This window comes from Podarcis liolepis (genome assembly GCF_965112155.1).
Source record: "Podarcis liolepis genome assembly, chromosome: 1".
Lineage (NCBI taxonomy): Eukaryota > Metazoa > Chordata > Lepidosauria > Squamata > Lacertidae > Podarcis > Podarcis liolepis.
In genome coordinates this window covers 114,150,269-114,176,452 of record NC_139554.1, presented here as the reverse complement: position 1 = coordinate 114,176,452, position 26,184 = coordinate 114,150,269, and the positions used below count along the sequence as shown (strand labels likewise).

At 43.2% G+C, this 26,184-nt stretch overlaps 1 protein-coding gene across 14 annotated transcripts in view; it reads left to right on the top strand.

Moving 5' to 3' along the window:
* OSBPL6 (oxysterol binding protein like 6) overlaps positions 1-26,184 on the top strand; it is a 99,772-nt gene that overhangs the window by 24,163 nt on the left and 49,425 nt on the right. For 13 of the 14 annotated variants that reach the window (XM_083496030.1, XM_083496022.1, XM_083496031.1 and 10 more), the window contains one exon: positions 24,351-24,620. In XM_083496030.1, the coding sequence (XP_083352156.1) occupies positions 24,519-24,620 (102 nt within the window). In that variant the 5' untranslated portion in view covers positions 24,351-24,518. Of the gene's footprint in view, positions 1-820; positions 841-24,350; positions 24,621-26,184 lie in introns of those variants that run through there. The other variant, XM_083496029.1, reaches the window with a different exon arrangement.

The window sequence follows — 26,184 nt, the reverse complement described above, 5'->3', positions numbered from 1 at the left end:
TAGAGATTAATAAATCCAGTATTGAAATAAGATGATTTTATATATAACCCCCTTCATCTCCTTTTTTTTTGTCCAGAACATTTCAAGTATCTCCCCTGATATTCATTTCCTTTATTGCCGACTTACAGTTGCCAACTCATCCTTGTGTGCCTGTTCTAGGATGCTCCAGCTAATGGGAATAGCAATGAATAGCAAAATTGGCCAGATAATTATTTTATTTGCTCATTATTTAACAGCTTTATAATCCACATTTTAAGAGACAAATCTTGACAAAGTAGATTACAAGATGCACAACAAAACAGTGAAGCATAATTTAAAAACAACTTAAGCCAGTATAAAGTAGGCCTGCATAACCTAACCGTAGAAAGAGAGAAGACGCCATTTCTGCAGCTCAGTTTAGAATTAGTCACTGAAGGTCATGACAAAAAGGTGGACCTTTAAAAATATTGAGGGGTGAGACTTGCCTAATCTTAATGAGGTTAACCCCTGCAGTCAGTTTGCATGTTACATCTACATCTCAGTGCATCTTATTATTTAATAACACTTGCATGAGTATAAGGGCTTGCCACACTTTGGATTGTCTCTCCAGGCATGAGTCTGAGCATTTTGGCTTTGCGCCACTGCTTTCCCCTGAAAAACCTGCCATTAAAACTAGAACAAACGGCAATCCTTGGAAACCTGATTGCGGGGGGGGGGGGGGGGGAGCGGCAGAGCAAACAGAAATGTGGAAGAGCCCTAAGTTGACCTAACTTTCCGAGTTGGTTTTGCAGTTGACTCCATTACAGTTCATGTAAACCTCCTTGAATAATGTTATACGTCTACAGGCTTGCTTTAAAAAAGGTTAGGACTTTTCTGTTGTGAGGGGTTAATTATGATGAACTTTTGATACCAGTTAATTTACATAGAATTGCCAACTTTACTACTTGAGGACTTGTCAACATAGTGATGAGATAAGCGCTGTGTATTTCCTGAGATAGGCCTTGACATTTTGCATGCTGCAGCATTCACTTGATTGAAGAGCACTGGAAGATAGTGCTTCATTTTCTTCTGTGTGTGTTTGTGTGTAAATCTCCCCTTCTCTCTCTTGAAAAAGTCAGTAAGTTTAAACCAGGTTATTGACCTATATAGCTTGTAAAAGTGCTTCAGCCTTGTCTTTATTAAATATTTTGAGACTTCAGGCATTTAGGCCTAGTAATTTGTACAACTATACGGCATAGTCCAGTTAAAGTCAAGCACCTTAATTTCAGTGGCAGAGGATTAACATGCTTATTTTTTTTCTATTGAAACCAGTGGAACCGAAAAGTGCTTAATTTTGGTTGGATCATGTATTTTGATCCATAATATTGATGGAGTAAGAGACAGGGCTTAGAATGCAGTGACTAACATTATGCATCATATTGCAAGCAACCCACGTGAGTAGAAATCTATTCAGAACTTCGCAGGAATGAAAGTGCCCTTAAGTTATTTCTGAATTTCGTACGCATCAGGTACCAGTGTAATAGGACTGCAAGGTGGTCCGGTGGGGTTCTGCTGGTGTGAATTTCACTAGGATTGTGAAACTGGAATCTTGTGAGAATATTTGACGGCCATGTTGCTTTCATCAGCACTGCTGTACTGTGTCACCGAACGATAACTTTGTCCTAACCTTGAGGGAGAAATTCATTTCTTTCTCCTTATCCTTGACCTTTCCCGAGACTTCCCCGCAGCCTTTTAATTATTAATAATAGTCAGATTACTTTTTATGATTTGGTAGTCCATTCTAGTAGGGGCCGAACATCAGCATAAGTTTGCGTGTTAAGCCTGCAGACATATATCAACATTATCAGACTTGCTGTGTGGTTTTATTTTTAAAACGGTAGAGCGTGAGCCGCTTAATTTCAGGGATTCGTACCTCATATTGGGCAAAAGATACATGCATTGCAAAGGGTTGGACTGTATCACCCCCCATGGTCCCCCCTTCCAACGCTTACAATTAAACGATTCTATGATATTACTCTGATAAATTTGGTTATAAATAAAAATTTATTAAAAAATAAATAAATTTGGTTATAGTATTTGTTTGTTTCCTCCTTAGGGAAGAAGCATGGGGTAATGTCAGATGTTTAAGAAAGGTGTGTCAAGTGGATTATAGAAAAGTTGTGAAATAGTAAAATAGTGCTCAGTCCTGCAAGAATTGTAACATAATGTGCAGAAGATGTTGACACATGGAGCCCTGGATTATTTGTGGGTAATGTGTGGGACAAGGATCTCACAACGCTCAAGGAGCCACAGAACATCCATGCTGGATTGGTTGTACTAACACATAATTGGTACAGCCAACGTAGACTGTAAGACTGCATCCAGGTCACCGCTTCCCTTCGAACACTTGACTGTTAATCCGGTTGTGTGTGTCTTGTCAGGGCAGTGTGGGCCAATGCTCATACACAGCAGTTCAAACACAAGCAGCCCACTGCTGTTAGAACAGGGGTCGGCAAACTTTTTGTGGCTTGGGCCAGTTCCCGCAGACACTGCGGTGGGCCGGAGCGTGTGCGCACACGCAAACGCTATTTCCAGCGCTCCTTCTGGCACAGAGGAGGCGTGCGCAGCTTCCCATTGGCTGCACGAGCTTCCTGCAGCCAATGGGAAGCCAGCCAGCGTTGCAAAAGGCGGTCCCCGCTCTGCTTGGCGCCAGTTTAGCGCGGCACACGGGAGCCAACTGAGCGGGCGCCGGGGGTCCATGGGCCAATTAAACGGCCCTGGGCCTTAGGTTGCCGACCCCTGTGTTAGACGCACCCAGTTAGGACTCTTGATGGTTTATGCTTGCAGGTACCCCACAGACATCTGGTTGGCCACTGTGAGAACAGAATGCTGGACTAGATGGGCAGCAGGATCTTCTTAACATTCTTAAAAATATAGCCAGACTTTATTTTGTGGGAGACAGGGATTAAATTTCATGCAATAGGATGGATGCAAGTCTTTGGAACAAACAAGCAGGGCAGACAGCTGATGGGAGTTCCTGATCCTTTTCTACAGCTGCAGTGTGTTCATTCCATCAATTCCCTTTTTGTTTAAACACTTCATTACCAGGCTGCGCTGCCGAAAGGCCAGTGCTGTTTTGGGAAGCCACTTACTTTTTTGTTCAGTTAGTTATTTCTTCTCCATAACTATGTGCTTAAAAGATCCTGTCAGCTCTTCACTCACTGCTATACTTAGCAATGCATTTGCAAAATGGTTATTTTACTCCCCCTTATGAAGCAAAAATAACGCAATGACTCAATTCTATCCTAAATCAGGTGTCTCTCCGTCCTGATAATCCTATATTTGTATTGGGTTTTGTAACAGCTGAGCTACTACTACAACAGAAGCAGCAGCAGTCTTTAACTCTTTGCGCTGCTTGCTATAAGGGCAGCATATACAGTGGTACCTCAGGTTAAGTACTTAATTCATTCTGGAGGTCCGTACTTAACCTGAAACTGTTCTTAACCTGAAGCACCACTTTAGCTAATGGGGCCTTCCACTGCCGCTGCGCCGCCGGAGCACGATTTCCGTTCTCATCCTGAAGCAAAGTTCTTAACCTGAAGCGCTATTTCTGGGTTAGCGGAGTCTGTAACCTGAAGCGTATATAACCTGAAGCGTATGTAACCCGAGGTACCACTGTAAATGTCAGGAAGAACATTAGCACTTCCTGTCAGACATTATTGTGCACACTTGCTTCCCTACCTGGAAAAAGTTTGTACCCAGGAAAAATGTAATTAATGTATAGAATGGCCCTAGGAATTGATGAAATAATGCATGTTGAATCCACAGCTTTTAACAGTTGGTTGTTAAAAAATGTATTCACGAGTTACTGGAGTTAGCTGGAGGGTAGAGGGGTCTTGTGCTTGGGTCCTTCTTCTGGGCTTCCCAAGAACATCTCTTTGGCCACTGTGAGAACAGGATGCTGGACTAGATGGGCCATGGGCCTGATCCAGCAGCGCTCTTCTTATGCTGTATATTTCAAAGTTTTATTCAAACGCTTGTACTCAACTTCTGTGGCTTTTAGGGCTGGGTGATATATTGATATAGCGTCCAAAACAAGTTTGAAATCCGTATTTTGATATCAGCTTCATGGCAATATATCGTGAATGATGATGTGTGTTAGGGCTGAGCAATATATATATATAATCCAAAACCGGTTTCAAGTCCCCATCATGATATTGGTTTCATAATTTTTGACCTGGCAATATATTGTGAATCATGATGTTTGTGTGTGTGTGCTATGCAAAAATCACAACATGGGGGAAACCGTGAAGCCAACCAATGCCTTTACGTAGCTCCATCCTTATTTGAGACATTGTGAAATATCAGTATATTGCAGTGTTCAGCTGGTGATGTATCTGGTTGAAAAAACAGATAATGCCCAGCCCTGCTGTTTTCTTCTACATAGTTCCACCCTTGTTTCAAACATTGTGATATATTGGTATATCACGATGTTTAGCTGGTGATATATCATGATGTTGGAAGACCATATATGTCCCAGCAGTTTTAAAGTAGGATTGTACTTATGGTAGGATTATATCAGACTTTTCTGCACAGGCCATCTCTCGTCTTACAGCTATGTATAGACATGTAGATAATAATGGAGCTGTGTGTTAATGGGTTTTGAACCAATGTTCATATGGCAGGAAACGGTTAACAAGGTAAAGACAGAGCTGAAAATGGCATTGAGAAGCCCAGTGCAAAGTTGTTTCTGAAACCCTTTTGAGTAGTTCATGCTATTTTTATTGACAGTTGAAGCCATAATCTCTGATGACTAATTTCTGACTCAGCCGTAGATTTATAAAAATAAAGTCCATGGAGAGACACTTGTCTTGAGGGAATCACATAAATTTATAGGCTGATGCTATGGGCCTCTTTTATCTGCAGGAGCAGATGTTCATGAGTAATTTCGGTGTTCATTTGGCCTTGTCCATAATAATTTAGAGGAAAGCAGCTACTGGTAATTGGAATGGAATCCATGTCCTATTGAAGTCATTGTCAGAGCTCCCACTGATTGGAATGGTCTTGGATTGCTCTCATTGGGGCTTTTCAGATGTAATGCTAAGCAGTGGCTTAATTCTGAAACAATTAGTAAAGGTAAAGAGACCCCCTGACCATTAGGTCCAGTCGTGGCCGACTCTGGGGTTGCGGCGCTCATCTCGCTTTATTGGCCGAGGGAGCCGGTGTACAGCTTCCGGGTCATGTGGCCAGCATGACTAAGCCGCTTCTGGTGAACCAGAGCAGCACACGGAAACGCCGTTAACCTTCCCGCCGGAGCGGTACCTATTGATCTACTTGCACTTTGACGTGCTTTCAAACAGCTTGGTTGACAGGAGCTGGGAGCGAGCAACGGGAGCTCACCCCGTCGCGGGGATTCGAACCGCCAACCTTCTGATCAGCAAGTCCTAGGCTCTGTGGTTTAACCCACAGCACCACCTGCGTCCCTTTTTGCAAGGATTAGGAGGTCTGCCCATTTCCTCCTCCTCTCTCATAGCACTGCACCAGTAATGATGAACCTGTGACCTTCCAAATATAGTCAGACTACAGCGCTCATAATCTCCGACCACTAACTGATAGGAGCTGGGAGTCCCAACAACATCAGGAGGGCTACAGGTTCCCCATTCATATACAGTGGTACATTGGTACTCGAACAGCTTGGCTCCTGAACAAATCGGTTCCTGAATGCCGCAAACCCAGAAGTAAGTGTTCCGGTTTGCGAATGTTTTCTGGAATCCGAACGGACTCCCGGAACAGATTAAGTTCAAGAACCAAGGTACCGCTACTACCACATGGTTTAGCATGCTTATGCCCAGGGTTATTTTCCAGCCGGAACTTGCTGGAACTCAGTTCTGGCACCTCCCAGGTGGGCGCCATTGCCATTATAAGAGAACCGGGTGAGTTCATGGTGAGTTCCAGGACCTCTTTTTCTAGAAAAACAGAGCACTGCTTATGCCTGTTTGTTTTCTAAAACTAAGCCAAGATTTGACACTACATCTGCAAGGCCCCATTGTGTTTGGCTGGAATTTGATAAAGAAAACCATGATTTCCAATATATTTAGTATTATAAACATCTCTTCAAAGGAAACAAAATTGCTCAAAACACCGAGAACCTGTTAATTTTGAAGCTAGCCAAGTTTTTCCGGCTTTGCAGTTCAGAGTGCCTTGGGAATGTTATGCCTAATAAATTTGGTTACACACACAATGATACATAAATAATCTGGCTGTTTCTGTCTTGCTGCTATAAAAGAGATCCACATTAGTTTTCCTTACATTTGCTTTTTCTGGTTAGCTTTCTTCGAATGACGACCGCTAATGTCTTCGTCTTGCATAATGGCTCTGTTGCCCCTTTTTCCTGACCTCTTACAATTGGAACCATTATTACCTGCTGCTAACTACTGCTGTTGTTTTCCCTTATTGATTCTTTTTAAACATGTGTGCCTTTCTATGCTGCTACTGGAAACAGAATCAGCTGTTTTAGTAATGGTATCTCAGTAGCTATAATCTGTCATATAGACAGACTAATCCATTTTCTGCGGCAACAGTGTCATTGTTTAGAATGCTGGGAGCAAATTTTGGGTTCCAAATGCAACTGCCAGTTTCTGATCCCAGGCTGTTCTGATCAAAGCAATTTAAGTTTAGAGCAGTGCGTTGCTTGCCAGCTAACAACCACGGAATTCTTTGCCCCTACTGCCTGAAGTATGTCAGCGAGCACAATCGGGAGACTTCTTCATGGTTGCACTGTTACGGGATTCCTTCATTTATTTTATTTCACATTTCAGAAAGAATAAAGACGGAAACCTATCTTCCTCCTTCTGCCCCCTCCCCAAAGAAACAAAGCTAGTCATTATTGACTACATCTTCAGGTTGTAGTCACAACACAGGTTGTGTGTTGTAGCATAGGGTCCTGCGGACTGGAGGCATATTTGGAAATCTAAGAAACTGTTGTGGGCACTACAAAACACCCAGATGCTCGGATACACACACACCCCACACACAAATTGGGCAGAACAACTACACACACCCTCACAATGACAAACAAGAAGTAGGCAACATCACCAAAATCAGACACCCTTCCCAACCAAAAAGAATTTTTAAAAAGCCCTACTCCAAAAAGTGGAAGGGGTGCCAAGGCCAGTGTCTGAGGGCACCCTGGTGCCTAAGAGCACCACATTGGGGACCTCAGTTGTAGTGTCTATTCTATACATATGGTCCACTTACACACATAGCTGGTGACAATTACAGTCTTGTGGCCCCCTAAAGACTAAGAGATGTATTGTAGCAAAACCTAATATGAACTGAAGTTTCTCTTGTCTATTTCATAAAATGCTGAGCTTCAAAAATTGATTAGTTCTAATTCACATTGGAGTCTTGTGCTTTCTGATTCCTTGGAGGAAAAATGACACTTTAGAGTGTCATGTGAGGTTGAAACTGAGTCCTCCCATTGGTTTGTGAAGGCTGCCATTTCCAATGTCAAATTTGTGGCCATTCATTATTTTGCATAAACTGACCTGTTTTCCTTGTGCAAAAAAATGAAGAGCATTGCTGGCTTGTCCTAGGCTGCATGATGTTGAGAAATGAGCGTGTGAACAAGCGCCCCAAGTCAGGGCTGATGTTGCTGTGTCCTGTCATGGTGTGTCCTTGGTGAATACGGAGGCAGAGTTGGCATCAGGGGATTTCTGCTGCACCCAGCCCTTCCATTTGCCCCTCTCTTCGGTTCTTTGTTTGTTGCTTGTGAGTAGCTGCTTTAGTTTAGAGGGCTGTCTGCATTCAAACACAGGTCTACACCCCCAGGCCTGTGTGAGCGGATTATCTTCGTGCAAGATGGGATGTAGATAATCTATAATACAGTGGAATAGTTTGGGCAATAGCCAAGTACAGCTAGTGTTCTGACACTTATCTTTGGTTGAATCACAGGACTTTGCTATAGGCATTGGAACTCATGGTGTACTGCAGGTGTCAGCTAGAAGCATACATATTTATAGTGTTCTGCAGGCTTCCAGTATAAAGAGGTGTTTATATGCCCATTGCATAGTCAGAAAGTTAACCTGCTGCATAGACAGGTTGAGGCTCAGGTTGATGGCAGGGTGGAATTACTCTAGGATCTCTTACCTCTGGAGTCTCACAGGTGAATGGTTGCAGAATGGGGCTGTGGAACAGAAGGGAGAAGCTGGGGTGGTTGCTTGCAGACAACTAAGCAAAGTGTCTTGTGGAGGGGTTCTTTGGGGGCTGCCCAGTGGAGTGGGCAGGAGGGCAGTTATCCATATATGCCTTTTGGTGGCTTAAAACGGTGGATTTGAAAAATGTCTCAGTTCGTTTGTTTTCATTCCAATTTGCAAAAACAAATGTAAAGCCTTCCCCTCTCTGGTGTATTGCCCTAAATCCATGGAATTAGAGAGAAGAGGTTAAAATAAAGCAAAGTCATTGCTAGCTCAGTTGTATGTTGCAGCCGATAACTTTGCACTTCCTTCCTAAACTAATGCCCAAGCCATGTTTCTGCACTTGAACGTGCTTCCTTTTGAAACGAATGAATTAATGCAAGAAGACACACAGCTCACGACCAGTTCATTGCGTAAGAGTTGCTGAGCTGTGAATGCAATAGCTGTCCAAGGTGTACGTTTTTCAGCGTACGTCTTGGAGATTATAAGAGTACGTCCGAAGACTGGAGCAGTGAAAGCAAGGCTGGAAGTGGAATAGGTCACAGGCGGTGCATTACGGAAAGCATTGTCGATGCTTAAAGCGAGTGATGAGATTGTCTGACCCCAACCTGCTATTTATATTCAGGACATTCTGTTGGGGGAGAGTTACAATGTCTGGCCACATAGTACCCCCCACCCGCCACCAGGTCATGGTCCCTTGCAGTACGTTCAGCTGTGTACCTTGATATCTGTGGCTTTGGCAGTGTTTCCTAACCAGAGGCTCTATGACAGAATGTTTCTTTATGCTTTCCTAGGGCATAACCTGTTTTGTCTCAGCGTAGCACACGGAAAAGAAGCTCTGAGCCGGGGAAAGAAAATGCAGCTTGCTGTTTTTGCTTCTGTCTCTATTCATCCGGATGAAAAGGAATATATCTCCCCCCCCCTTCTTTTGCTAACGTTTAAGAAAAGATATGTTAGCAACAATATTTCTTTCAGTTGCAATAAAATATACGTGCTCATCATTGTTGAAAAGTCAAGTTATGTAGCGATCAGCAGTCAGTTTTATAGAGCTTTGCATTATATAGCAAAGCGATTTGTAGGAGTATTTCTTGCAGAAACAAAAGTTTCTTGTAAAAGCTGCCTTAACCTCAGAAGCCTTATATTTGCTAGTTTACAATATTGTGATCCAGAACATTAGAGAGAGGATGGCAAAAGAACCCTGTTCAATTTTACAGACCCTTTAAAAAGGTAAAGGGACCCCTGACCATTAGGTCCAGTCGTGACTGACTCTGGGGTTGCGGTGCTCATCTCGCTTTATTGGCCGAGGGAGCCGGCTTACAGCTTCCGGGTCATGTGGCCAGATGACTAAGCCGCTTCTGGCGAAACCAGAGCAGTGCACGGAAACGCCGTTTACCTTCCTGCCGGAGCGGTACCTATTTATCTACTTGCACTTTGATGTGCTTTCGAACTGCTAGGTGGGCAGGAGCAGGGACCGTGCAACAGGAGCTCACCCCGTTGCGGGGATTCAAACCACCGACCTTCTGATCGGCAAGTCCTAGGCTCTGTGGTTTAACCCACAGCGCCACCCGCGTCCCCCTGCATCACAAAAGCATTTCATTATTTCCCATGCAGTCTGTATATACCTTTTCCTTTGGGGGGGCACCTTTAACGATATGGGTCTTTTCTCTGCACATTCTACTTTTCTAAAGCTTATAGATTATGCAATGCTGGAAGCAGTTCTTTCCTATCCTCCCCCGCCCCCAAGAATCATGATTTTATTAGCATAGTCCAAAAAATATGTCACCCTGGTGCAAAAAAGTCAACTTATGATGGGTTTCAACACATCACCAACTGTGGTAGTTGCATCTGAGCAACTAGAGATTATATTTACTAGTCCTCTGTTATCATTGGACTGCAGTTCACAGGCATCATGGCCAACTGGATTTGGCAGCTTGCCAATCCATGGGAGCTCTTGGTGGTGCAAACCAGTCCATATGCACCTCAATTGCTGCAAATGTCTAGTTTACAGGGTGCATGCCAGATTTAGAGAGCTATTGGTGAAATGAAACGAATGTACGATTTTGAACAGTTGAATATTGCTGTGCCCATCAGACTATGGGTTTTGAGAATACTATCCTTCTTTTCTAGCTATTAAACAGGTTTTAAATAACAGGATAATTTATTAACGACAAATCCCTCCTGGCTCCATGGAACATTACACCATTCATCTATGAATGTGAATCAGATCTAATAACAGAATCTTTCATCTTTGGTTTCATCTGACCTAGGCCTTGCATGTGCCTGATTCTCCTCTACCAATAGTTCAGGTATTGGATTCCTCTCTGGAAACAGGCTCTTTTATATTGTAGTTTCAATGTTTTAAAGATGGGCTTACCCAACAAGTTTGCGTTAAAACATCTGAAGTTAGGCATAGGGTGCTTATCTGTTTTACATTGGGGCAAGCATTGTCCTCCAGTACAAAGATTGCCCTTTCCCTGGTTTTTACATTGAGGCAAATGCAGCCTATGAGAGTCCTTTTCTAAGGTAAGTCAAGAGTTTTTTCCTCTCTGTCCTGAGTAGGGCACATATCCATATTAGCAAATTGGTAACCCACTTCTTTTCTATTCTGTTAAAGTGAACGTTTTATGTTTACGGTAATACAAGATATCAGCCGCCCTGAACTCTTCATCCATCTACTTCCAATACTGTGGGCAAAATAATGGCATTGTCTGAAACTGATTTGAATATAACTAAAGCTTTGAGTTGTCACTTTAAAAGAAAAAGGGGAAAAGATTGTGTTGTGGTTCCGAAATCCACATCTGGGTTAAATAGAAAAAGGAAATTCATTCTTTCAGTTTAAGGTTTTCTGAAGTTTACATTTGACAGTCCTTACATGATAACTTTTAAGAGGAATAATCAGAGCAAAATTGGACTTGCTGATTGGACCGTCAGTGGTTTGAATCTGCGCGGCGGTGGTGAGCTCCCATTGCTCTGTCCCAGCTTCTGCCAACCTTGCAGCTCAAAAGCATACCAGTGCAAGTAGATAAACAGATACCACTGCGGCGGGAAGGTAAATGGCATTTCTGTGCACTCTGTCACCAGTCACGGTGTTCCGTTGCACCAGAACCAGTTTAGTCATGCTGGCCACATGACCCAGAAAGCTGTCTGTGGACAAACGCTATATTTGGTAAATATAGCGTTCAAAACTCCCATTGTTCTAGGCACGTTTTGCGACAGGGAATTTCATAAACGTGAGCAGTTTCTGAGCTCTGGGCGCAGTACTGCACCTAAGATTTCAGATTAAAATTGCCCCTGTTACTCAGAAGTAAATCCTAACCAAGTTCAATGGGACTTCCTCCCAAGTAAAACGTGCATGGATTGGGGACTTGAAAACTTTCTTTTCTTTTAAACTCAACATGGGTTTTTTAGGTTTTAGTTGCCTTGTTTAATGTACTTTTATTAGCTTTTAATTTGAAATATACTAGCCAGTTAGTTACGATGGCTTCTTTAGTAGTGCATGTTAAAGTGTTATCTATCTAAGACTCACAGTGATGCCTAAAATCAAAACAAATTTTGGAGTCAGATCATTGAAGAACCATTAAGTCTTAGGTTTTTGAACTGGACACTCAAGGTGGGTGTCTCTGCCATCAGTTTGTAATAGGCCTTTAATATGTGTTAATTGTGGTGCCCAAAAGATATATTTATATGACGGGAAGGGGGTGTAGGGAGAATCCAGGGCTTGTGTGCAGAAAGGAGGACTTTTTCTGCCTCCCCACTTCCAGCCACTCTCTGAAGACTGCAGAAGGTACCCTCTTAAGCAGGGGTCAGCAAACATTTTTTAGCAGGGGGCCGGTCCACTGTCCCTCAGACCTTGTGGGGGGCCAGACTATATTTTTTGGGGGGGAAATGATGCAAGAGTACCACGAGCCCTGATGGCTGCTTACCTGTGTCTTGCGAGCGGCAGGGGCTGGTGGCGGTGGCGGGACGATGAGTGGTGCGCAAAAGGGCTCCGGAGAGGGGCTGCTTAAATTGGTCGTCGCTCAAGTGCTGCTGCTGCTGGCACCAACAAAGCCCAGCCCCCTTCCTCCTCTAGGCAGGGCAGGGAGAAGCCAGGAGGAGGGAGGGAGGAGGCGCCGCTGCCTGTGTGAGGGAGAGGAAAAGAGAAGGAAAGAACGCGTGCTGGCGATCCACGTGGCAATTCTTGGACCAGAAGGCAATTGGGCCTGATCCGGCCCCCGGGCCTTAGTTTGCTTACCCATGCTCTTAAGAATATTAGGGGGCTGGCAGGTGAAGAAGCATGGCTTTGTTTTTTGAAGTCTTTAGATGAGGACTAGACCACGTGAAAAATGAACATAAGATTTTAGCTGCAGTTCATTCATTTTCAGCTATCATTCTTGTTCTTTAAAAAGTGCACCTAGACATTCCGTTATTGCACCTATAACCTAGGTTTAAAGTGCCATTTAGTTCCTAGCTTTCATATCTCAGTTTCTAACACTGGGTAAATAGCAAATCAAATAACATGTTATCTACAGAGAAAGCTCTAAATCTTGTATTACCATAATGGTTGTAAAGGGGCGCTTGAAGGCTTTATTGTGTCTATGTTTGTAAACTGAAAGTGGGCGCTGCAAATTTTGTTCAGGGTCGGAGTTTGCAAGTCCTGACTACAGTCTGTTTTTAAAATTAGTTTTGTTTTGTTTTGTTTTTGAGAATGTACGGAAAGGCTCTCTGTTAATCTAAGGTATCAATACCAACATTTCAAAAACAGTAGAGAGCAAACCTTTCTGGAAATATCCTGCTGCACACACACCTTTGAAATACTGGCTGTGAGCAAGATATATGTCATTCAGTAGAGCGGCTACTGTATACAGTGGTGCCCCGCAAGACGAACGCCTCGCAAGACGGAAAACCCGCTAGACGAAAGGGTTTTCCGTTTTGGAGGCGCTTCGCAAAACGAATTTCCCTATGGGGTTGCTTCGCAAGACGAAAAAATCTTGCGCGTCCCCGCGGGTTTTTTTCGCTCCCCCCCTTTTCCTAAGCCGCCTATCAGCTGTTCCGCTGAAAAACCCGCTTAACAGCTGATCACGGAAAGCCGCTAGACCGCTGTAGCGCTAATCCACTAGGCTGTCAATGGGCTTGCTTCGCAAGACGAAAAAACCGCTAGACGAAGAGAATCGCGGAACGGATTCTTTTCGTCTTGCGAGGCACTGTATACAGTGGTGCCTCGCAAGACGAAAAGAATCTGTTCTGCGATTCTCTTCGTCTAGCGGTTTTTTCGTCTTGCGAAGCAAGCCCATTGACGGATTAGCGCTATTAGCGGCTTTTAGCGGCTTATCTGCTGATCGGATCAGCTGATAAGCGGCTTAGCGGCTTAGAAAAAGGGGGGGAAAGGGAAAAAACCAGCAGGAACTCGCAAGACATTGTCGTCTTGCGAAGCAAGCCCATAGGAAATTCGTTTTGCGAAGCACCTCCAAAACGGAAAACTCTTTCGTCTAGCGAGTTTTCCGTCTTGCGAGGCATTCATCTTGCGTGGCACCACTGTACTGTACATTTGTCCACTGTACTGTACATTTGTCCACTGTACTGTACATTTGTCCATTTGTCAGTAAAGCAAGTTAAGCTGCATGATGGCTAGTTATTATATAAGGTTTTGCACAGCAGAAGCTGTTTTGCACAGGTCACAGCTGAAGAACACCAGTATAAGCTATTCAGCAGGAAACCTAGCCAAAGTACGAAAACATTTCTAGATGAGGTTAGTGACTGCTTGTTCTGATTGGGGTGGAAATAACTTGAACATTCTTCTCAAATTTTGGCAGGCTTATATGTATAATACTCTCTCTCTCTCTCTCTCTCTTTCTCTCTCTCTGTGTGTGTGTGTGTGAAAGATTGCTCCAAAAATTAAGGATTTTGCAACTTCTGCCCGTTTCTGAATATTTGATTTTGTTTTACATGAAAGACATCAAAGTGATCCTCAGGGTCCCTTCCAACTCTGCAATTCTATGATTCTATGAAAGATGATGTAAATTAAATCCCTCTCTGCTTACGTACTATTGTACAGCTAGGTTATGCTTCGGGAGAACACTTAGTTTGCACTAGCATGCAACATTCATTTGGGGTTACAGTATTTATACCCCTAATGAACTTTGCTTTATGCCAGGGTCTCATTCTGGCATTCTTGCATGACTCGTAAAAGTTTGTGATTTTGAGAAGGCGGGAGCTGGTTTCTGAACTGCTAAATGTGATGAATCTGCACAGAAGCAAAATACAGTGTCCGTGAGGATGGGGGGAAAAAAGGCAACAGAGAGAAAATGTGGGAGAGGAGGCGGCGGCGGCGCTGCCTCTGTATGGAATACAGATTGACGTAATTGAGAATGCTCTGCACTGTTCTGAAATTTAAAGCTGGCACAAGTGCAAGGAGACACTTTGCAGGGACATTTCTGCTAGGCTAAACAGAACACTGAGAGGAGTCATAATGTATTTGGACTGCAAGGCTATTATTGGGGTAAACCTGAAAAAGAAGAAAGCGTAATAGTGCGGGCAGGGATATGTGACCATTGCCGTTCTAAGCTAGCAATTAGAAATTTACAACATCAGGGAAATGAAGGTTTTAGAGTGATTCCCACCCACCACCCATCAATATGACAGCCATAGGAGGAATTGCAGGCTTATGAGTAATACTGTATGAGAAAAGCCATAAAGCAAATAATGATTTAGCTCATCCAAGGCATACGTTCCCAGTTGATTAGGATTCTTCATTATTGTAAAGGTGATAATGTCGTCACTGATTGCGATTATTTTGTTGAATAAGAATGATTTGCTATATAACGCTACTCTGGCTTCTCAGCTTCAGCAGACGTGAAGCATCAAGATGCACTTCAGAAGAGTTTGCAGTGTGGGGTTTCCTTTTCTTTTCAGTAGAAAATGCTCTGGGGCATGGGGAATACTAGGGCTCGCTGCCCTAGCCTGACATTTCCTTTGAATGACAATGCTCAGGCAATTGCAGGGGGGAAAACAAAAACAGGACAAAAAAATTAGTAGCTGCAACAATCTTGAGTCAAGATTCATAACAAAGAATATGAAAAGCCCCTTCAGTTACTTGAGTTGGTCCTGATGCAGAACTGGAACAGAAATGGAGACTCCTTTCAAAATGATCATCTAAGTCGGCAATTTAAACGCACTGGAACGCTCCTAATTACCATAAATGCTTCAGAGCTTCTAAAGGGGTAGAAAAGTGTGCTCAATCATGTAGGCAAACGACAAATAGGGAAGGCAGATGTCACGATGACCTCCTGTCACCAGAATATGATTATCTGTTGTTTGACCTCCACCATCTATTTGAGGTCATCATTGATGAAATGAGTCTTAAGCTTTAGAAATTTGAAGCTAGCAGGATTCTAGAAAATGAAAATAAAAATACTATGCCTATATTTTGAAACAGGCATAAGAAAAATCATTCTTACAGAATATATGGGGAATGGATAGTTGGGGAAAGCGAACACAAAGTGGACTCAATACAATACAGTTTACTACTATAGCAAAATACAACCCCCCCCCCACTAATTCTCGTCAGGGACTATATGATCTGTCCCACAGTGCAATATTTTATGAAGTAGGGAATGTGCAGACAGGCAGCCTCAAGTATGAGATAGGAGCATTTGACCCATTTATCTGTGAAGTGTCGAGATAAACTCTTGATGCCACCTGGAAAAGTACATTAAATTGCAAGAAAAATAGGTAGTTTACATGATTTCCATGGTGATATTTGTAACTTTGCATAGCTTCCCTTTCCCAGTAGAATTTGATAGGCTGCTGGAATTTCACACTGTGCTTGACTTTTATAAGCCTTTTTTTTTTTTTGCCAGGCTGGCCTAATTAAATCTAAATATTAGCAGAGATTTTTATTTCTGTTCTTTACTAATATGTTCCACAGTTAACTAGGTGACTATGACATCTCTTGACTGCGGCATAGAAATAGCTTATGTGAGCAGTTATACAGAAAATAGCGCCGTGACATCAAAATCTTGAATGTTCTGCACGCTATGCCTCCCTCACTTCTTCTGTAAGTAGCACAAAGCCTCTCCTATCTATGTGCCCCCTAAATTATTTTTGAACAGCGCCCCCCCTTGCTCATTGCCCCCTTCTTTCAATCACCTACTTCCTTTGCCCGCTTCTGAAGGCCTCTGTCATTTCCTTATTATTATTTGCCATTTTAAATCTATTTTACAATAATAAGAACACATGATGCGCCCTGCTGGATCAGACAAAATTCCCAGCTAGTCCAGCATCTGGTTCTTGGAGTGACCAACCAGATACCTAATGGGAACACTGTTGTTATTACTGTAATGGAAAATGTGTGTTGATTTTAGCTAAAATAGACTGGATGTGTAGCCTTATTGGAGTTCACTGATTGGGTCTGCGTTGCTCCGGGACAGGAGGAAGGAAGTCAAAATGACACCGAGTTGGTTCAAAGAAAGAGTTTATTCTGCTCTCCGGATAGCAGAAGGCACTTGCGTGATTAGTCCACAGCAAGTCCAAAGAAATGACAAGTTTCATGCAGTATTTATATCCTCCAGGCACCCTCTCCCTCCTTCCAACCACGTCAGCCTATGTATGCAGGTTGACATCACATATGTTCCTGCTCTGGTACTCTCAACCATAAAAGGGATTTCCTTCCTGCACTCCTGACCATAAAAAAGATATTCCTGTTCCTACTCCTATCTTGGAGCAAAAGGTCACTACTTCCGAGAACATGCTCTGGCGTTAGTCCCAGACTTGGGTCTCCCCGTCATTTGTGGTCAGAACATAAGATATGTCTGTGTCTGTTCTACTGGTAAAGTCAAGGCCAGTCTTGCCGTCAAACTGATAAGGGAAAGAGCTGTGTTCTTGTTTTGCATTTGCTCAACGGCTAAAGTTTATGCATTTTAGCTAAGGAGAAATGGGGATTTTGGTGCAGTTTAAAAATGCCTGCACAGTCAGTTTTGGGTTTGGGAAACCCATTCCTTCAGATGGAGTACTGATAGTTAAATTTAACAAGATGCTAAATTAAATCTAACAACATCTGGAGGACTCTCTCTTGGCTACCCCTGCTTTAGGTGCCGCAGTCTTTAGTTTTCTCATGTTGTGTTGGAAAATGGAGTGTAATCCAGAAATTGTCCCCTAGAGCTAGTTTCACATGCTGAGGCGGTTGATCTTATATTAGGGGTTGTTTTGTAAATAGAAATTGCTTGTTTCCCATATGCATGTTATTAAATATCATGTGTTTTGCTGCATTTTTGAGCTGCATTGTTTTTAATCACACTTTTGAATTTGCAGAACTTATAACCTAATTGCTTCTGACCGTGACAAAAACAAAATTGATATTTTACTGCTTGAGAAAAGGTCAGCAAACACATTACTGAGTTCTGCATTATACTATAGAAACGGTGGTTGGTTGATTGATTATATGTGTTGGCCTGCAGCAAAGAAAATAGTGTGTTTTCAAGATTAGTACAATTTAACAATTTAATAAATTATGCCCCTTTCCTAGGCTTTAAATTATATTCCCAAAGTTCATACAATGAGCACACATATTTCTTTCCTGAGGCAATGATAGCCGTTGGTTAGCGTTGGGTTTGGGTGTGGAAGGCCCAGTTCGCATCCATGTCAAGAAATATAGGTAAAGGTAAAGGTACCCCTGCCCGTACGGGCCAGTTGTGTCCGACTCTGGGGTTGCGTGCCCATCTCGCTTAAGAGGCCGGGTGCCAGCGCTGTCCGGAGACACTTCCGGGTCACGTGGCCAGCGTGACGAAGCTGCTCTGGCGAGCCTGCACCAGCGCAGCACACGGAAACGCCGTTTACCTTCCCGCTATAAAGCGGTACCCATTTATCTACTTGCACTTAAGAGTGCTTTCGAACTGCTAGGTGGGCAGGAGCTGGGACCGAACGACGGGAGCTCACCCCGCTGCGGGGATTCGAACTGCCGACCATACGATCGGCAAGTCCTAGGCGCTGAGGTTTTACCCACAGCGCCACCCGCGTCCCTGTCAAGAAATATAGGAACTTTATAAAACGGAAGATAGAACAAGCTGTCGATACTGTGTTAGAGCCAGACATAGTTGTGCTTAAAGTAGACCCATTGAAACCAATGCTTAACTAGTCATGGCTAGCTTACTTCTCAATGGTTTCATTGGATCTATGCTAAGCATGACTAAGTGTGGATCAAGACTATTGATTCTATTACCAGTGTTTCCTTATACCAGGGATGAGGAACCTGTGGCCTTCAATGGTGCTAGACTAAAATACCCATCACCTCTTGCTGTTAACCATACAGCCTGGGGTTGATGGGTGCTGGTGTCCAAAAATGTATGGAGGACCACGGGTTCCCCATCCCTGTCTTATACGCTTACTTTGGACAGCTGCTTACTGTCAAAGGAAGCATATGACCATAGATAAGGTTCATTGCTACCCTCCATCCTAAATGCATGTACCGTATTTTTTGCCCTATAGGACGCACTTTTCCCCCTCCAAAAATGAAGGGGAAATCTGCGTGCGTCCTATGGGGTGAATGCAGGCTTTCGCTGAAGCCTGGAGAGCGAGAGGGATCGGTGCGCACCTACCCCTCTCACTCTCCAGGCTTCAGGAAGCTATCCTCTTCTAGCTTGGGGATGGCTATGCAAAGCCTCTGCAGGGCAGCGGAGTGTGCTGCCCCACAGAGGCTAGGGAGGCTGTCCCTGAAGACAGAAGAGGGAGACGGAGCGCTCTGCCTCCCTCTTCTAGCTTGGGGATGGCTGCGCAAACCTGGGGGGGAAATAAATTTCCCCCCCTTGATTTCCCCCCCAAAAAACTAGGTGTGTCCTATGGGCCGGTGCGTCCTATAGGGTGAAAAATACGGTATGTTGAGTAATTTGGGTGCCAGGGTATTGCTAACAATACGTTACCATTTAATCTGCTCATAATGTTTTTTACCTGTGAATCTAGTGGATGTCTTAAATAATACAGAATTTGTTCTGGTTCCGCCTTTGCCAGCCTGGTGCCCTCTTGAAGTTAGGGCAAATGGGAATTGTACTCCAAAACATCTGCCCTCTTGAATAACATACTTTCTCTTTTGGATAGTTGATGGGTATTTTCCAATAAAACATAGAAAACTCACTTGCTTTCATGCCTTATATGGAGTGAAGCCATCCATAGAGCTCAATAATGTCTACTCTGATGCGAGGGTTTCGGATGGGAGCCTTCTCCATCTCTACCTGAAATGCCAGGGATTAGAACTGGGACATTATGAATGCTACATATTGCCTTTCCCATATTGATGCTAATGCTGTCGATGCTAAGGAGAGCTTCTCTTCTCCAGTGATAGTTCCCTTGAAAGGTCTCACTTGATAGCAACGTTGCTGTTGTTTAGGCATCAGGAAGAACCTTTCTTTTTGCCCAAGCTTTTGAAAAGTCTCTTATAGTGATGTGCCTTAGTAATGTTTTAGTTATTTTTGCTGCAACCAAGGTATTCGGTTTGCTGTGTTAGCTATGTCATTGGGAATCACACTGGGATGCAGATAATGAAGGGTAGTATCAAAAGTTTGAGTAACTACATGAGGCTTCTGGCATCTTGTAATTCTGCTGTAAAAGCAATATGAGGCAAAAATTGGGGCACTGTGTGTGTGTGTGTGTGTGTGTGTGTGTGTGTGTGTGTACAATTATGCCTCAGTATAGCAGGCTGACTGGACTACGTTACTTTCAAGTGCCTTGTGGCCAAACCATTCTTTGAGTCTGTTAAATGTACCTTGACATCACAATCTGCCACAATCTTTAGTCCAAATGTCAGCTTTATTCCTCTCATCTTCCCCACTACTCTTACTGTCTGAGACGGTACCTTGAGACACATTGCCATAGGTATATCTGAGGGAGTAATCATAACCCTTACCCTATCATGTTCTGCTCTACCAAGCAAACTTGCATTTATAGTATGCTTTTTATTAGTACATTTACATCCAGGATTTCCTCCAAGGAGCGCAAGGCAGCATATATGGTTCCTCCCATATTTTATCCCCTGAACAATCCTGTGAGGTAGATTAGGCTTAGGGAACCTGACTGGCCCAAGATTACGCATTGAACTTCATGGCTGAATGGGAATACGAAGTTGGGTGTGCTAGACCCAGGCCACATTCACACCATGCATTTGAAGCGCTCTGATACCATTTTAAGCAGTCATGGCTTACCCCCCCAAAGAATTCTGGGAACTGTAGTTTGTTAAGGGTGCTGAGAATTGTTAGGAGACTTCTATTCCCCTCACAGAACTGCAGAGTGGTTTAACAATTACCGTATTTTTTGCTCTATAAGACTCACTTTTTCCCTCCTAAAAAGTAAGGGGAAATGTGTGTGCGTCTTATGGAGCGAATGCAGGCTGTGCAGCTATCACAGAAGCCAGAACAGCAAGAGGGATCGCTGCTTTTGCTGCGCAGCGATCTCTCTTTTTCTGGCTTCTGAGATTCAGAATATTTTCTTTCTTGTTTTCCTCCTCCAAAAACTAGGTGCGTCTTATGGTCTGGTGCGTCTTATAGAGCGAAAAATACGGTAATATTTTTTTCACAGGGAACTCTGGTGGTTGTAACTTTGGGAGGAGAATCCAGGTGCCCTAAAAACTCTCAGAACCCTTAATTAACTACAGGTCTCAGAATTATCTTAGTGCTTTTAATTCATGATGTGAATGTGGCCCTATCCACCACACTGCACGGGCTGCCTTGTTTTAGTTATTTCCACACACAGTGTTGTTCACCAGTCAAACCTAGCAACCTATTTCTCTTGCTTTTCTGTGAAACAATTGGTTATTACCTTGCCTGGATCTAGCAAAGACACACTTTATAAAAAGTGCAGGGCACAGACCCAAGTGTCAGATCTCTTTCTCTCTCTCTATATATATATCTTACACACACACATCCACATGACCAGTGCTAAATATAAATATAAAATTTTCCACATGAATCAACTGAAGGGAGCTCAGATGTTTCAAAAACCCATTAGATTTCCATTTCCCAAGGTCTAGTTGGCAAGTTTTTTTAAATGTCCTCTGTTCGCCATAAATACCTGAAAGCCTTTCCTTTCTATCTCTTGAATAAGCTCTTGAGTGCAGCTCAGTAAACTACCGTAAATTTATTATTTCACTCTTTCGTTGTGATATGCCAAACCTTTAAAGGTGCAGCTATTTTGAATATTGTAATTGATTTTTAAATTTGTGTTAAAACGAGGGTGTGTGCATCTTGAAATAACAAGTTTTATTTTAGAGCAGGGTTTCCCAAACTTGGGTCTCCAGCTGTTGTTGACTACAACTCTCATCATCCCTAGCTAGCAGGACCAGTGGTCAGGGATGATGGGAATTGTATTCCAAAAACAGCTGGAGAAACCCAGTTTAGGACTTTTGTGGCAGGTTTCTTAGGTGGTATAGTTATACATTATGAATACAATCCCACACATTTTTATGGACTTATGTAAACACAATGCAGCATTTTCCTATGTACTTGCAGGGCATTGCAACCACAGTAAAGCTGGCAGTCGATAGGGTGTTTGCTTGGATCATGGAAAACAACACTCTGTTTCATGGAATCCTAGAATTGTAGACTTGGAAGGGACCACAAGGGTCATCTAGTCCAACCCCCTGCAATGCAGATATTTTCTGCCCAATGTGGCGTTTGAACCCACAACCCTGGGATTAAGAGCCTCATCTCATGATGTACCATAATTCCTTTGGAACACTCTGCACCAAATTAAAAGGAAATGTCTCTTAAGCTAATGAGGGCAGCCTAGCTGCCACTTGAAGAAGTGGCGAAACTTTCTTTTATTTTTAAGAGAGAGGAAAGGAGAGGGTCTCAGCCATCTTGTCATTAATGGCTAGCTACCCCCAACACCCAGGAGTTCTGAAAATTTGCCCTCCTTTGGGAGTTGTTTTTGGACATACACCTGCCCCTGAAAAACAACAACACAACCCACTACTTTTGGAGCTGAGGAACAAAGTTGCTGGTTTTGGGGGATCTGGAGAGATTTATTTTTCAGCCAACTCTGATTGTCTGTTGGGCTATCAATGCTAGTTTCCCTAAGCATCTCATTGTTGTTGTTTAGTCGTGTCCGACTGCCACTACAGTGGTACCTCTGGTTACGAATGCTTCTGGTTACGAACGCTTTGGGTTATGAACTCTACTAACTGCTCCTGGAAGTAGCTGCTCCTGGTTGCGAACTTTGCCCCAGGATGTGAACGGAAATTGTGCGCCAAAGGCACACGCGCAGCGGGAGGCCCCATTAGTGAAAGCGCGCCTCAGGATAAGAACGGTTTCAGCTTAAGAACGGACCTCCGGAACTAATTAAGTTCATAACCAGAGGTACCACTGTAGTTCTTAGCAGATTCATGTATACCGTATTCCTTCAATAAAGAAATGAACTGTTTGATTCCACATGCTGGTATCTTCTTCTTCCCCCCCCTACTCTTCAGCAAATTATGGGCTTTTTCCTCTTAAGTGTTAATTTGCACTACAATGCCGATTTGATTAAAATCCATAAGATTTCTTTGACAGTGTGACAGCTCCAGTGTTGGGGGAATGTGGGTTGAGAATGACTCTCAGTACTTCTTTCCTTTCCTTTTTCTTCTGGTGTTTGGCACACCAGTGGCTGCTACTTAAAGAGTTGAGTCAGGTAGAAAAAGTGGCTTACCTACCTTTTCAATAGTGAGGAAGAAGAAGTAGAAGTAAAAATCGAAGAAGAATTTATTACTTATACCCCACCCCAGCCACTCTAGGCGGCTTCCAACAGGATATTAAAAACACAATAAAAGAACAAACATGAAAAACTTCCCTAAACAGGGCTGCCTTCAGATGTCTTCTAAAAGTCATTTAGTTGTTTATTTCCTTGACATCTGAAGGGAGGGCATTCCACAGAGCGGGTGCCACCACCGAGAAGGCCCTCTGCCTCGTTCTCTTCGTGTCATCTTGGGATCAAAGCCACAGTGTTTAGGACTAACCTTCTTTTGTAAATTGCCACAGAAATGACCGTACTTTCTTATTCCAGTTGCGTTGCTCAATGTAAGTTCCAAAGTGTGTTATGAATGTAAGGCAGATGGCCACATTGGATAGTAACAACCACATCCGTGGCATTTGTATGTGGAAAAGATGAAGATGCTATGGTCACTATACATATTGGGCTTCCTTCATGTTATTTAAATGATGTTTGCTATATGTCTGCGTATATTTCTAAACAAAGCTGTGGCGGTGTGCGTAATGGGTAGGGAAAGCTGATTGTGAACCATTTCTGCTGCACAGTAAATTTGCACTTGAGAAACCAGGCAAGAGAGAACTGATACCGTGTAATGAGGAATTGTGTTCTGCCACTCGTGAAAGTACTGGCTGGAAATCTTGCAGAGCAGAACGGAAATTGCCTCTGCCATAGAATTGCATTTGCTTTCACCAAAACTTCTCCTTTAGAAAATATTTTATTGGCACCTCGTGGAAAAAAACAATCCAGCAAGCTTCTGATATTTCTCAGTGGATTTGCATATTTATTTTTCATATAAAACATTTGCTTCATGTTTTATTGGGTTTTAGTGTTTTTTAGTAGTTTGGTAGATATGACCTAAGAGATTCCTAGGTAAATTCAAATATAACATAAAGTGGGCAGTATTTTTGTGTGTGTGTATATCGCTCAATAAATGAAAACAAAACAAAATCCTGCTGGGGGGGGGGATTCTGCCCACTTTATGTTATATTTGAATTTAGCTAGGAATCCTAGTATATCTTGGGCTTGCCAATTGGAAGGTTGGCGGTTCGAATCCCCGCAACAGGGTGAGCTCTGCTGCTCTGTCTCAGTTCCTGCCAACCTAGCAGTTCGAAAGCACAGCAGTTCAATTAGATAAATAGGTACGACAGCAGTGGGAAGGTAAACGGCGTTTCCGTGAGCTCTGGTTTACGTCATGGTGTTCCATTGCGCCAGAAGCAGTTTAGTCATGCTGGCCACATGACCTGGAAAGCTGTCTGTGGACAAACCCCCGGCTCCCTCTTGCTTGGCAGGGGGTTGGACTCGATGGCCCTTGTGGTCTATTCCAACTCTATGATTCTATGATTCTATGAAAGTGAGATGAGTGCCGCACCCAATTGTGGCCTTGACTGGACTTAACCGTCCAGGGGTCCTTTACCTATCTATATATGATAAATAAAAAAATATTTAATTGTAAGCATATACAATCTCTTCATCTTTTTCTTCTTGTTAAAGGTCTGGCTTGGATGCCTTTTGAATTCCTCTTACCCTTGTGTGTAATGGACACTCTGTGAAATAGAAAAAATGCTGAAAATATTTTGGCTCCCTCCCTGTATGGAAGACTGAACGGAGATTGATGTGGTCTTAATTGTCAAAGGAGATCACCAGAATCTAGCTGCAACAATGAGTTCAGAGGAGAAAGGTATATCTCCTGCTCACAAAACCTCTACACCATCTCATAAAAGTGCCTCTTCTTCTTCATCCTCCCAGCGGGACAGCAGGCAGGTAAGTGAAAAAATGCTATGCTATTTATTCGCATTTAAGATGCCATCTCACTATAATTTCATCATAGCGACAGCAACACTTGGAGGTCAACATACAAAAGCTTTCTTTGTAACATCAATAAAAAATCCCCTACAGACCTTGTAATCTTCTGCTTTCTGCTGCTGCTTAAGAAAAGAGAAATATGCCAGGGATTTGGTGAATAAGGTGAATGCCAGGTGTTTTTCTGTACATAGGAAAGTCTGTTTACACCTACTATTAGAGCAGAACTAGATGTAAAGACAGGGGCTCAACTAATGAGTCCTGGCAGTGGAAGCCCCTTGTGCCCCCAAAATTGGCTCTGAGAGGGGTTGGGAGAATTGCACACTGGTTGGGGGGCAGGGGAGGAGATGGTGAAATAATTTTTGCACTGATGGAATGATCAGAATTCCTCCCTACGTTGGCAACACATGACCACATTCACGTGTTTGCCAACAAGTGTAGGATGAAGAGACTCTTCGGAGAGCAGCAGAAAGAAAGAGAAGCGCTTGACTTGCCTACTGATTTCCCCTTACAAATTCACCTTGCCCATGACTTCCCCCACCAGCTACATTCATCTGGGGTTTTATCTGTTTAACAAGGGTGGAATTCACAGCCCCAATGGGGAACAGGGATAAATAAATCATTGGGAGGGCAGAAGGCCTGGGCAGATGTGCCTTAATGCCCATGGGTGACTTGCTGTTGATCCCAGAGTTAACTTTATTGTAGGACTGAACTACTGAGTATGTGCATGTGTGTGTATAAGTCTGCTCCAAGACAATAAATTCAAAATATATATTCCACGCTAAGGAACCTTGCAAGATGCAGCTTTTCCGTTAATTTAACAGTTGGCTTTGTTATGTACTTTCCCCTCCTATATTTCCCCTTCTGTTTGCAAATTACAAGGAAGGAAATTCTCCTTTCTTGTAATTTTAAGTCTGATATTATTTGCTGAACGTAATTTCCTCTTACAGAAACTGGGGGTGGGTGGGGGGGAGAGATTAGTGAGAGAATACATGCCTCTTCGTTGCGGCTGTTTCAACCGTACTTGCTTGACTAGCCGCAAGACAGTTGCGGATTGGGCAATCACACTGAAACAGGAAGCTGGGTGGGAGCAAAGGATGCTTCGCTCCCATCTCCTTGGTCAGAAGGAGGATGAGAGATGTCTGCTTATTAACCCTGCTTCCCCAAATGAGGAAGAGTGGCTTATCTCCAGCCCTGTGTTGTCTCATGCAGGATGGGAGATAAGCTCCCAGTTCTTCCCTAGAAGAAAGGGTAGCTGAATGTAAAGGTATTAGATGAAACAGTGCAGCTAAACTCAACTCTCTGTGACATTTCTGGGTTTTTAAAATTTGTTTGAGCGAATTCCTACCTCACCCTCCTATCCAAAGATAGATAAAAATTACTAATCTTAGAGCAAGACACATGTGGTACTGCTGACATGCTTTGCACGTAAGGTGGTATTAAAGTGTAAAATACAGAAGGGTAGAAATTTCTGAATTATAAGGGTCTGTAAACTATGCCAGCCTTTGGTCTCTGGTTTGTATGC